General features: G+C 39.9%; 1 protein-coding gene across 1 annotated transcript; it reads left to right on the top strand.

Annotated features, from left to right (window-relative positions):
* Nucleotides 1–12,911: 12,911 nt before the first annotated feature.
* Nucleotides 12,912–14,637, top strand: LOC306773548 (SCAN domain-containing protein 3-like; the record flags this gene model as incomplete). Its single annotated transcript, XM_079263403.1, has 2 exons — nucleotides 12,912–14,573; nucleotides 14,629–14,637. The coding sequence occupies 2 exons, from the start codon at nucleotides 12,912–12,914 to the stop codon at nucleotides 14,635–14,637; spliced, it is 1,671 nt and encodes a 556-aa protein (XP_079119529.1).

Here is a 14,637-nt window from a genome sequence, read left to right as displayed (position 1 = left end):
TTTGAATACTTTTTTGTACATACAAAATTGAGCTTTTGTTTTTACTCAAGGTCACGCCAGATGTTTGTGGGCTTTTTTTTTTTTTATTTGGGAGGTGGCAGGTGTAAGGGCTATTTGTGCTCAACATATATACACATATGAACATAGTCTTCTGTATTCAATACATACGTATTTCAGTCCATTCTCAGAGAGCTGGTAGATCTGTACCCAGATGTAGCAAATGGAGCAGTACCCCTCGAAACCATGGGATCAATACTGCACAATATATCTCACAGAACTCTACACTACCCTCTAGTGGATATAACCACATACAACCATTACAGCCATGTCAGCATAAATAAGTACCTATTTATGTACAAGTATGTGTAAATTAGCCTTAAAAAGGACTTTAATGTGCTCTTGACAATAATGTTGTTGTTTTTTTTTGTCCATTGATGTTTATGAAAAGCATTCATTTACACATTCAAAACCTTCCTAACCTTTTATATAAACTCAATCTGAATGGAGTGATGAATTTAAAGGTCTGAAATTTGTAACTTGAAGAATGAGCATTTCTTTTGCTTGTTGACCAACAACATTTATGTATGTAGATGTGTTATCATCTGCTGTGACAAAGTGAAGATTCATGAGGTCTTTAAAGAAGCATTTTCTACTCAATCTTGGGACATTATCGAGTCGATTTTGATTTTATTGTGCTGTGTGAATCTATTGTTGATAATTATACACAATCCGGGAGGTTATCACCACGTTGTCTCTGTTTTTTGTTTGTTGTGTTTTGGTTGAAAAACAGCTTCTGTATGTAATGGATATGTGAGAATCAAATCTGCATGAATAAAGTAGAAATCATCCTTATATCTGCAAACACTGATAATCTGTCGAGTCAGCTTCTTTACTCTCCTGCGTTACAGACTGTGGACTAAAACCACAGTCAAACACTTCACACCATTTAGCTTTTTTTCTTTCCTGACAGAGCAGCTCATTTCCCAGTATGTAATATCTTACAAATGATACTGAATTCCTTGAATGCCTCCAACTCTTGATTGTGTACTGGAGAGGGGGACCTGGCTGATGTACGTACATTCTCTCCGATGTTTATATTTGCAGAAGTGAAGGTATTCAAGTGCTGCGTCAAAGTCACACACTGAACAACCATTAAACAGTGTGGGGTGAAGGTAGTGGGCTGTTTGCATTGTGTGTGTGTGTGTGCATGTGTGTGAGGAGACAGCAACAGCATGCCACTCTCCCCTCATGCCTCTTGGTGTCTCCTGAATGATTTTGGGACATTGAAAGCTTGCTCTGAATGCGTCAGAGTTGGTCATGTGTGTGTTGCTTCTCGTCATCTTGAGGTCGGAGTTCAAGTTCAGCTTGTTGTCGAGTTCAGTCATTTTACAGTTTGCAGCAAGGGGTTTAAAAGGTGCTGTCTGGGGTTTATTAAGAAAAAAAAGTAAGTTAAAACCTTAAAATGGCAGGGAAAACTGTTAAAGTTCGCTGAACTGATGATGCTGTAGCTGGGTTTGTGTGTGACACGTCAGCACAGAGGAGCAGCAGAGAATCATCAGGTCTTGTGTTAATAACTGGTGTGAGAAAATGCCTGTGGCCTCTGAGGGGACTATGTGTAAAACTGCACGTATGCTGCTCACAGCTGGCAGTCAGGGAGGAAAGAGCAGGCTCTTTATGTGTGTGTGTGTGTGTGTGTGTGTGTGTGTGTGTGTGTGTGTGTGTGTGTGTGTGTGTGTGTGTGTGTGTGTGTGTGTGCGTGTGTGTGTGTGTGTGTGTGGTTCTAAGAGTGACTGCATGTAGGTGATACAACGGTTGCCTTTTGGAGGTCATAGATAACAGGGCATGCAAGATTATGGGTTTAGTGTGTCAGTGTGGTGTGTGTGTGTCTGTGTGGGGTGTGTGTGTGAGCAGAGTCACGTTTAACTTTGCATCATGGAGGTTGCAGATTGTGTGACATCACCACCCACTGACAGCTTTTCCATAGATCAGTTTCCTTCATTTTGCCAAGATACCAACTCTAAAGTTCTAACTTACACACACACACACACACACACTTGCACTCTCTCTTTGTTAATTTTCATTCAGTCATTTTCCAAACCACCTAATCCAATTCAGGGTCGCGGGAAAGCTGAAGCCTATCCCAGCAGTCTGTGGGCAAAAGGTAGGGTACACCCTGGACAGCTCGCCAGTCCATCGCAGGGCCACACAGAGACGAACAACGACTCACACTCACTTCATACATATATATATATATATATATATGTATATGCATCCCCACATGACCCACAGTAACTGTTATGTAACAAGTTATTTTGACAGTCTGTAATATAGCTTTAGTACACAGACAAACTCTGACCCTGAAAACCTGTCAGCTGACAGAATGACTAATTTACGCCACCTCATTCGTGTCAGTCACCATCCACCTGCAGAGATGCAAGGCAGCAGTCACCTCTCTAAACATGCACACTTTGACTTCAGTTCCAGTGTTATGTCTTGTTTTTCCTAACCATCGCTGCCTTAAAGGTTTTCTTAGCAGGAATTTGGAATGATTTATGCTGATTGGCAGCTTTACGAAGTACACCTGTTGGATTGCTTGTTTACAATAATAGCTACAAGTAATCAGCCAATCACCTGGCAGTGGCTCCATGCATTTAGGCATGTAGACATGATCAAGATGACTTATTGAATGAATAAGGAGGAAAGGGGATTTAAGTGGGTTGGTCTTCAGGGATTTTCACATAAAACAATCTCTAGGTTTTACAGCTAATGGTCTAAAAAAGAGAAACTCGTGAGCAGCAGCTGTGTGGACTAAAACATATTGTTGATGTCAGAGGAGAATGGTTAGACTGGTTGAAGATGATCATGATAGGAAAGCATAAAATAACCACTGATTCCAACCAAGGCATGCAGAAAAGAATCTCTGAACTCACGACACGCCCAGCGTTAAAGCAGATGGTCTACAGCAGCAGTAGATCACACTGGGTGTCACTCTTGTCAGCTAATAACAGGAAACTAAAGCTACAATTTACACAAATAGGAAAATGAAAGATGGGAAAATGTTGCTTGGTCGGATGGCAGGGTCAGAATTCCAAGTAAACGACATGAAAGCATGAATATATCCTACCTTGTGTCGACGGTTCAGACTGCTGGTGGTGTAAAAGTGCAGAGAATATTCTCTTGACACATCCAGGACCCTTTAGTAGCAGCTGAGCATCATATACATAGTGTCGCTGCTGAACATGTCCATCCCTTTATGACCACAGTGTAGCATCTTCTGACGATTACTTTCAGCATGATAATGCACCCTGTCATACGCATCATGCCATCTTCAACTGCCTTCGTAACCATAAATAAGTTCCTTGTGCTGATCTTAATCCAGGAGAGCACTTCTGGGATGCAGTGGAGTGTTATCATTGATGTGCAGCCCACAAATCTGCAGCAACTGCGTGATCCTATTAAGTCAATAATCTCGGAGGATTGCTGCAAACATCACGTTGATCTATGCCAGGCTTGTCCAAAGGGCCGCTGTCTCGCAGGTTTTTCATGTATCCATGTTCCGACACACCTGGCTTCCATTAAATGTATCCAGATAAAGTTCAGCACAATGACTGATTTATACAAGTCAGGTGTTTTGAAGCAGGGATACATAGAAAACTTACAGAATTGTGGCCTTCAAACCTCAGACTGGAGCTGAGCACCCCTGATCTATGCCATGAAGAACAAGCAGTTCTGAAGGCAAAAAGGGAATCAAAACTATTAAAATCAAAGTGCACCAAAGTGTTGCACTTTGTGCTCCGTGAGTGTGTATGTCACACATTCAAGCTTAAAAAGTGATCATTTAACGCATCTCAAACATTTTAATGCTTAAAGCATCTGCATTTAAGGGTGGTCCAGAGCAGCAAGCTGCACTATTTACATCCACACTGAATCAAACTGACATCAGGATGTTACCATCTGTATGAAGGTTTTCCGTGTATCCCTGTTCCAACACACCTGACTCAAATGAGTCACTGTGCAGAACTTCATCCGATTAACGTGAGCCAGGCATGTCAGAAAAGGGACACATTGGAAAACCTGCAGGACATAACTCCTGCTTTATATAGTTATTTGTTTCTTCAGCATTAAAGCAACTCTCTAGGTGTGTGAAACTTTTGTTTGTGTAATGGTGGCATGGTATCCCGAGGACATTCGTTTTCACATCCCTGCCCTACTTCCTCTGCTATACAAGCTCTTGCCTAAGTTAGTAACTCACTGTTCGATTCCTCTTTTGAGAACCAAGAACCAAGATAACACCAGAACGTGATTTCTGAAAGCAGAGTCAGGATTTAACTGGGCCAAGGAACAAAAAGCCTCTTGAGAGTTGATAAAGTCAAATTAGGCTGGAGAGTGAGGATGTTTATGTCATTGTGTAATGTTTCACTCCAGTTTTGCAGTTGGAGGAGGAAAGTAAAAAACCCTGCAAGTTTCATTAAAACATTTCTTTTAAGAGACATCATTTGTTAAAAAAAAGAACATAAATATAATGTACTATTTAATATTGTAGCAACTCTGTAGGCACAGAACCAGAACCAAGTACATCAGATCAAGATGTCCAGTAAGGACAAAGAAGCACAAAAATGTAAGTCCTGCTTGATTCCCTTGTAGAGTTGTGTAATTTGGATGAAGCAACTCTCAGACAGGTGCACAGCCCCCATCTGACTGGATTGCATGACGTGGAAACAAAAGCAGTAATCTGTAATGTTTGGGTTTCTGGCCTTGTTCTGTGTTAACATTATTTCTGCAGACACATAAAACAGTCTGGACCGCTGTTACTCATGAGCCTCATGTGGATAACAAATACAGAACTGTGACAACTCAATGAAAACTGTCAGATTTTTGAAGCACAGTTGTAGTTGTGCTTTTTTAAATAAAGACACCAAATGCAGCACACTGCAGCTGAGGTACGCAACATTTTCCTGCAATGTTTAGGCTCATACATGCAGCCATTTTTATTTGCTAGGAGGTGGAAACCATCAACTTTGCTTAGCTAAGTTGCATACTTGCCATGTTTGACTACTGCAGCATCCAATTCTAGCTTAACTATTAATTAGGGATGTTTAATAATGACTTGTTTTATTGATATTCAATATCCCAATTTTGTCTTACTCTTACTTTCAGATAGCAATATCAACTTACACTGATATTTTTGGAGCAAATTATGCCAAACAAACAAAAAATGTCTTTAAAAAATGATACACTACATCTCTTATATTTTGTCATTTTGAGTTAGAGGAGACATTGTTGAAGAGTTTGATATATAATATGTGCATATTGTTATTAAAGTTGTCATTAAAAAAGCTATAACAAAACCAATATTTGCTGATACTGCATTTAAATGGTCAATAATATTGGTACACTGAAAATATCAAACATTTCTTTGATTTATGATATGGATATGTTTTAAAAAAACAAAACAAAACAAACAATGGATAAAAATATGAGTCATGCTGATCCTGAATACAGATGTCCAGATCAAGAAGAAAGGACCAGTAAGAGGGGAAAATAAAGAAAGGAATGAGCTGTGCAATATGAAGACAGGATATTTCAAGAAAAATAGGCATATATAGTATTATTTGTATTTGCATCAAGTACTAAATGAGTAGATTGAAAGTAATAATCTGATCTAAAGAACATACAAAGCTTAGTGATGAACTCTTGGTTTTAAACCGCCTCAGTCTCACATAATTAAAGCCACGTTTCCATCGAGGGGATTCAGACTGTTACTTCAGTCTCATAATAGTAGAAATGGGCTTCTAAATGTCTCTCCTGTTAGATGTTATTTCATAACTGATTTTTGCAATTTGTAGATTTTAACAAACTGACTAGATATGCTATCAAAATTACCTCATTATTGCACCAGTTTCTTAACCCTTTAAAGCTCGACTCAAGAACAGCTGGGCATAAAAGTCTTTTTTTTTTTTTTTTTTAACATCTAAAGTTTTATTTGAGCCTTTAACAAATTTTGAAATAAACAATTTAGTGTTTTTACCATTTACTACCATGGGATAGGTCATTATCTTCTGCCATCTGGTGCAGGAGACCAGTATCATATGGCGTACATTAAGTTTTTGAGCAAAGTTTCAACCATAGTGATGCAAAATGTCTGTAAGTACCAAATATGATACATTTAGATTCATAGGGCAAAATCACATGGGATTAAAAGTTAGATGAAACTTGACTTTTTATGGTTCACCATGGAAATGGTGGCCCTTCGTTTTGAAACTCAGACTACACCAAATTGCATATTTTCATACCAATAGACTCATGTGTCTATTTTTTTTTTAAGTCTTTTTAATGTTTTTGTTTTTTGTTTTTTTTTAAAAAAAGCACTTATCCCATCTCAAACACTCATAAGTGTTCACATAATGTTCATGTTTTCTTTTCGTTTCTTTAAAAAAGTGCTTCATGGCTCCACAGAGCTTTAGTTTGGCTGTATGTGTTGCTTAATAACAACCCCCACCTGCTCATTGACTGTACATTTGCATCCCACAAATTCCCAACTCAAGCTAAGAAGGAATGGAGCAGCTTGAAGACCTTGAAAACAATCTTTTGTTTTGCAGTTATCTCCACATTGCAGCCGAAACTGTATTCAGCTTTCAGATAGGTGCTGTGCATGATGTTCTGCATATCTGAAATGACTGGGTCACAGATATTTGGTCCAGACAATGTATCAGAAGATTCAGTGGCAAGCTGCACTTTGAACCAGCTGAATTATTCCAAATGCTCTGAATCAGCTTTCAGCTCATTTTACATTCATGTCTTACTTCAGCAAGTCCTGAAATATACATATTTATATATCATTTGTTGGAGGAGCTAAGTTTAAATAAAGCCACTGAGATTGCTTGGTCCAACAGTAAGCTTGATGCATCGCTTTGCCAGAATTGATTTCCACTCTGATTACTCCATTGCAGAATCAGTAATCTTTATTCCTTTCATACATAATCTATCGGCATACAAACTACATCTACTCACATCCTGCGGTCAAAAACCCTTTGCCCTTCCAGGCCAAACATTTGCCCAACCAGTTCCCCCTATATACATCACCTGCCCAGGTAACAATGCAGCGCCCTCTAACAGCAACAAAGAGGAAAACAGTTAAACAAATTGGCTCCTATGTCATTCATATCCTTGAATATGTCGTATTATGCTTCATTTGCTTTCATTTATTAACTGTGTGTCTGATGCCATGTGTTGGTTGAGTTCCTTTACTAATGCTACAACTTCACAAGCCACAGCCAAGAAAGGGCGCAAAGAATGATCCAATCATTTTGCTGATCTTATGACTGACATTGTTATTGACTGTTGCTGCAATTCTAAACACAAAGCATCCTGCTGTGAAGCGCCATCGTATTGCTGTTTAAATTCCAGAAAGCTTAATAAGGGACACAAACTGACTACTTTAGACACCGTTTTCATAGATGAACCTTTGCTGTTGGCTTTTACAACCTTATAAAAAGGCAAATCACTTCAGTATTCTCTGTAAAAGTGGGATACATACCAAGTGGATTCCAAGGAAAGCCAAAAAAAAAACAATCAGCATAAAAATTGGTTGAATATTCAAAGACAATTTACAATACAAACTGAATAATTAAAATATTGCAACATGACAAGAATTATGTTTAATTTAAGTGCATTTAATTTTTCCTCTTGGTGGTTTTGATGCATTTTGTTGAAGACAGTCACATAGGAATACACCAGATACTATTCTACAGTTATTTTATACATACACACTCATATCACATCGGGGGGGCAACTTAGGGTTCAGTGTCTTGCAAAAGGACACTTCACATAGTGAGAGGAAGCCTGGAATCAAACCCCCAACTTTAGTTACAAGCCGACTGTTCTTCCTCCTGAGCTACAGCTGATACAAAAGGCAAAAACATTGCTGATCCACATGTTGAGGACAAACTGCATCCAAATAGATCCATAAATCCCAAAAAGTGGTTCAAGTTAAAAATCTTTCCCCATTCACAAGATGTTGTATGATTGTCCACAGTTCTAAAACGTGGTCAGAAATTAAGATGGCGACTATGACAGGAAAATTCAGTGTCTCATTAAGTCATTTTACAATCATCTGATTACTTCATTAAGATAACCGTTTTAATTTTATTCCGTTAGAATGAACCATTTATCCCTTTGCTGTAGGTCAAGAAGCACGGCAGTGGCCATATGTGTCTGAATGGACATATTACTCTGAAGGGAGAGGCCTCTGAGCTTTAAAACTACAGTACTGGCTTTGTTTCAATAAGTGCTAGAGCGCCGTTTGGGATAAATACCTTAAAGGAACACTGAAGAAGCAGAAGTAGAGTAAATGTAGCATAGTTATTGCTTTTGAGACCAGTTGTTACAGCAGGGAAAAGCTTCCACACTAGGCAAGACCCAAAATAGTAAGAATGAAGCACAATTTATTGGTTGAGTTACTTAAATCAAATGGTGGTTCTGTCCAGGTAGTATCTCTAGGAGGAGAAGATAATTAGCAGAGTCCAAACAAATGAAGTCTTTGAGAAAATGGTTTTGGAACAGTGAGCCTTACTGTGTCCCGGGGTGGTTAATTGGCTGGAGGGGGTAGGCAAGATCTCAGGAGCGGTGAGCAAGATGGCATGCTTAGCAGGCAGATGGATCAGCTGGTGGTAGCTCTTGAATTGGTGGAGTGAATCCAGGTGAGGCGAGGCAGCACTGTGTCGCAAGAAGGAGCCAAAAAAAAAAAGTTAACAAACGTTTAGAGAACACAGAATCCTCAAGCAGCCAGATTTACCAAAGGTGCTGTGAGATGATCTGGTGGAGACTGGAGCTCCTGCAGGTGCCAGTGCCAGATGAGCTGCAGGTGTGCAGCTCATCTGGCTTTTTAGGTGGGGCTGAGCAGGAAGCCTGCTCAGCCCCACCTAAAAACCCAGGAGAGAAAAAGAAAACACCATTGCCAGGAGAAAACCATGACACCAGTGGATCCACTCACTTAAAAACATTTTTACGTTTGGAATAATTTTGGCCAATGACGGCCACCATCCATTCACAAATGGTCTTGCTATACCTGTCTTCACCACTAGATGTCACTAATCATGCATCCTGGACCATTAAATGAGAAGAATTAATGCAAAGGATGGTCCACTTTGTATTTTACAATATGATTGAAAAGAAAGAACAATCATTTGTTTTTATGAAAACATTGTTACTTTATAAAATCAGTTCGCTCCTGCCTGAAACATGTACCGAGTACTGCATCATTGAATCTCATTTTCTGTATGGATACGATCCGCATTCCTAAAATACCAAATGTAACGTACATACCTGTGGGTTCAAGCCCAACAGATGTTTCAGACAAGTATGTGTTAAAGATAGGGTGTATCGGTGTGTTAGTGACAACCAAGTCAAAGCCTGAGGTGCAAGTTAGAAAAAAAGTAATTAGACAGTAAAACTGAGTCAGAGTGGATCCAGAGGTTTTTGCATATAACTTAGCCGATGCTAATCTGAAATACAAAGTGAGGTTATGTGATCTTTTTCTTCTTATCATTAACAGATATTTGTTAAAGTTTGTCTTCCTTTCTTTTATGTAGAAATATGTTTGACGTCATCTGCTTTCCTTTGAGGCCAAGAAGTTACAACAGATAAGTGTCTTTGCTTGAGAAATTTATCTTACAAATGTATCGCAAAATAAAATTTAAAAGAAAAAAAATCACTTATTTGTCACTTGCCATGAAGCATCTATCAACTGAAGCATGACATCCTGCTATTTACAGTACTTTTAATTATTACTGACACCAGTTTTTTCAGTATTGCACACCACCACACCTCAGTCCAGTCCTGACTGCTTTATTCCTGTAGTGCACTTTATTCAGGCCACTTCCGATGATTTTCCACTGACATAAGCAGAGAAAGAAAAGAAGATTGATGACTTTAGCTGCAGTTTACTAGTTAATGTCATAGTTAAGGTGACTGTCAGATAGACAGAAAAGGCAACTTCCACTCACATGGATGGGGTTTGCTCAAAATGTCATTCCAAAAAAAAATCATTCAAAACAGCATATATTGCAGGTACAATTTATGAGATTGTATTGTTACACTTAAATATTGCATATGTGTGTAATTTTTAAAGTGCACATTCATTTATCTAAAAAAAATCATTTGTACAGACAAAACTAAATAAAATGTTCATGTTACAATTGATGCAATATTAAAACTGCGTTTGAATGACAATAAAGTTAATATGAATGCTTTGTATAACTGAAGGAGTGCTGAAGAAGCCTCTGACTGAAGCTGCATCTGCGCAGGATGTGCCATGCTGCCTGATATTTCTTGCAACTTGTGCAACAGATACAAGTGATGGCTGCAGAGAAAATGGCAGAGGTGTAAAGTCCAGGTGCCACAAAGTAAAAGTCCAGTCCGGCAGCCGTTCCTACCAGTCACTAAACCAGCTGAATTTATTTAGCTGGTCTAGCTAATTAGCTCAGCTCCACAGCAAGGTAGATGAGCCTGTTAGTTAAAATAACTGTTCTAAATACACAGGTAGATCCAAAAACATGGTAGGACTTTTACTTTACTTCTACTTCACCTCTCCTGGTAGACAATGAGTTGTATTTCCACTTTTGTATGCATGTCCAGAGGAACACCCAGGTATCTGTACTGTCCCTATTCCTCATTTTACAATCAAGCTTAGGTGAATGTTTTGTGCCACAAAGTTTCCTACTCAACCTCTTGTCCTTCACTTATATAGTGGACAACTGCAGAGTCATTTCTACAGATGACAGGACTCTGAGTTATGCAGTCTGGGGTGAACAAGGTCAAGGAAAATCCTGGCCCCTTCAGTACTTCTCTGCTACTGAAAACTCACTCAGACACAACCTCCTGGCCGAACACACTACGGTCCGCCTCTCAGGAAGCCATTAATTCAGGTCTGTCTGGATCTGCAGGAGCGTGAAAGCATGAAAAACTATTCAGGTTTTGCCTAAAATGGGGAAATATAAACTTTGTCCCTGGTAAAGCTGACGGTATGGCTAGTGCAGGATAGATAAGACTATCATTTATATAAATGGAAAACTAGTTCATTTTGACTACACATATCTGGCCTGCAGATAAAACCCAACCCAAAGAAGCCCTTCTCGAAGCTTTAACATCACCAAGTCTTTTCCCGACTCAATCCAGCTGAATCAGCAACAGAGAAACCACGTCAAGCTTGAAGGGAATCCAAGGCCAGTAAGTCTGCAATTTATGTAACCCTGCGGTGCGTGTCAAAACATAATTCATGCTCAAAGCTCAGGACTTGCAGAAATCGCCCAAAAGTAGATATTCCAGGGAATGAGCGCTTGCTGAAAAGCGCAATGCTTGTTTCCAGCAGATATAGTACTGATTGTCTACAACATTTCATCTGGAAATGCCCAAAAATTCCCTTTTTGTTTGGAGAGTGAGGGATCTTTTTACCCCTATAAAGCCAATTGTATCATTTTTACAGTTTCTGAGACCTTTTGCATCACTTTATGCTAAAAACTTTGCTCAAAATCCTGTTCAGCACGATCTGAAACTTGTCTTCTGGACCCTAACAGATTGCAGAAAGCTGAACATTACGCTATTGACATGTCACACGCTAATAAATGATAAATCCGCCTTAAAATAATAGTTTAATTTTTGTAACATTTTGTGAAAGGGTCAAATAAAGTCCTCACACTCAAAAAATTTGACTCTACTTTCCGTTTTGTCGGACAATAAAAGATTATTCTGTAAAGAAAAGGACAAATAAAAAAGCTGTAAATAGAGACTAACCAAGCACTTTATCACTGGAGAGCTGAAGAGCCCAACAGCTGCAACAAAACATGGAAATGATGAGCATCCGGAGCCCCACACCGTATTCTTCCAGCCAAACTCCTGCTGCCTTGAGACCCTCTGAATTTGTTAAATTTTCTCCCAACCCTCCTCTGTGATCCATATTCCTGCTTCTCTTTCACATCTCTCTTTCAAATATATATTCTCCTACCTGCCGCGCAGCATGCTCCTGTGTAACAGCGAAATGTTTTTACGTCTAGTTGGTTTAATGAGGGATTAAAGTGTTTCTAAGACGTCCAAGTTCTCAAAAACCTGTTTGATATTATGCTGAAAATAATTCCTGACCTGTAAGTATCTGAATAAGTCCTCAGTCTTTTTTTTTTATTCTATTTTTATTTGATCAGGACAAGTATGCTCCATGAGTGATGGCACATACTGCAACATTTTAGCCAAGGCTAATTTCCAAATGCCCGTCACTTTTACACAATAAGAAAGTATACACAGTTTACATTGCATTGCGAAATTAAAAGTTGTACCTATATGAATCTTTTGAGATCCAGTCTTTAAACGTCATGTCATGTTTATTTGGGGTAAATTCTGAATCGTAGGCACACCCAGGTTGAATCACCGTCTCTAATCCACACAGTTTTATGGTTTCATTCCATGCTGGAAACATGATGTAGATCAGTGATCTCCAACCCCCGGGCCGGTCATTTGGTACCGGGCCGCAAAGAAAGAAAAAATAATTTCCATTATTTTATTTTATTTTTACACAAATGTTTTATTTTGAAAAGTGACCTTTTTTTTCTTTCTGTTGCTTCCGTCTCACTCTATGCAAGTCAAGGCCGCGACACCACACTTCACGTAATACATCCCGCTAAATTTAATCCCAAGCTCGCAAAATGAGCAAAAAACAAACTTCTTTAGATAGTTTCTTTGCAAAGGGAAAACGGTCCAATGAAGGGACAGAAGAGGAACCTGCACCCGCTAAAAAAGGGAAAGCTGCCTTTAACAGGCAGTATCAAGAAACATATTTAAAATATGGATTTATTGCCACGGGCGACTCCCACGCACCAAACCCACTGTGCGTTATATGTGGTGACCGGCTCTCTAATGAGGCGATGAAGCCTTCAAATTTGGTTCGCCACTTGGAGAGCAAGCACCCCATGGTAAAAGACAAGCCTTTAGAGTATTTTCAAAGGAAAAAACGTGAAAATGAAGGGCAGAAGCAGTTACTGATGGCCACCACGTCAACAAATTCGAGTGCACTGAGAGCATCATATTTGGTGGCTAACCGTATTGCTAAGGCCAAGAAGCCATTCACTATTGGTGAAGACCTTATTCTACCCGCTGCCAAAGACATTTGCCATGAAATTCTAGGAGAGTCTGCTGTTAAAAAGATTGCAAAGGTGCCTCTTTCGGCGAGCACCGTCACCCGGCTCATTGAAGAAATAGCAGAGGACATTGAGACACAGTTGTTGGAGAGAATTAATAATTCACCTTGGTATGCTCTCCAGGTTGACGAGTCAACAGATATTGACAACAATGCACTACTTCTTGTTTATGTGCGATATCTTTATGAGGAGGATACGCACGAAGATATGTTGTGTGCACTATCGTTGCCGACTAAAACTACAGGTGCAGAACTATTCAAGTCGCTGAATGAATATATGTCAGGAAAACTAAAATGGTCCTTTTGTGTCGGCATATGCACGGATGGAGCTGCTGCCATGACTGGACGGTTGTCTGGTTTAACTGCTCGGATCAAGGAGGTTGCACCTGAATGCGAGTCTACGCATTGTGTCATTCACAGGGAAATGCTGGCTAGCCGAAAAATGCCACTGGAGTTGAGCGGCGTACTGAACGATGTGGTTAAAGTCATCAACCACATTAAAGCACACGCCCTTAATTCGCGCCTGTTTGAACAGCTTTGTGAAGAGATGGATGCGGACCACAAACGCCTCCTTTTATACACGGAGATAAGATGGTTATCACGAGGGAGATCGCTGGCCAGAGTATTTGAATTACGAGAGCCGCTGCAGAGATTTCTCTCTGAAAAAGAATCACCGCTGGCGCCACACTTAACTGATGAGGAATGGATCGCAAAACTGGCTTACTTGTGCGACATATTCAACCTGCTCAATGAACTGAACTTGTCACTTCAAGGAAAGATGACAACTATCTTCAAGTTAGCAGATAAAGTAGCCGCATTCAAAGCTAAACTGAATTTGTGGGGACGGCTTGTGAGCAGAGGCGCATTTGGCATGTTTCATACACTGGCAGGGATTTTGGATGAGAATCAGCTTGCGCCTTCGTTCTCCCAGCTGGTGCAAGAACACCTGTCCTTGCTGTCAGAAGAGTTTGAGCGCTACTTCCCAACCACAGAAGATCCAAGAACTGCCAAGGAATGGATCCGCAACCCATTTGTCAACAAACCGGAACAGTCCAGCATGTCGATGTGTGAAGAAGATCAACTGCTGGAGATCGCAAATGACGGGGGCCTTAAGCATCTGTTTGAGACATCAACTCTGCCGTTATTCTGGATGAAAGTCATGGCAGAATACCCCGAGATCGCCACAACAGCACTGAAAACCCTGTTGCCATTTCCGACATCGTATCTGTGTGAAGCTGGGTTTTCTGCAGTGACGGCAACCAAAACCAAATTACGGAGCAGACTGGATCTAAGTAGCACACTTCGGGTGTCATTGTCTCCCATAACCCCAAGATGGGACTGTCTCGTTGCAGCAAAACAAGCTCAGGGCTCCCACTGGTTCAGTGCTGCTGTGATAAGCGAGCGAAATAATGAAGTTTGTTTTTGTGTTGTGTCTTATTTTGAAGGTATGTTGA

This window comes from Telmatherina bonti (genome assembly GCF_933228915.1).
Source record: "Telmatherina bonti genome assembly, chromosome: 23".
Taxonomy (NCBI): domain Eukaryota; kingdom Metazoa; phylum Chordata; class Actinopteri; order Atheriniformes; family Telmatherinidae; genus Telmatherina; species Telmatherina bonti.
The sequence above is the reverse complement of the archived record's forward strand: the minus strand, read 5'-3'. Positions and strand labels throughout refer to the sequence as shown.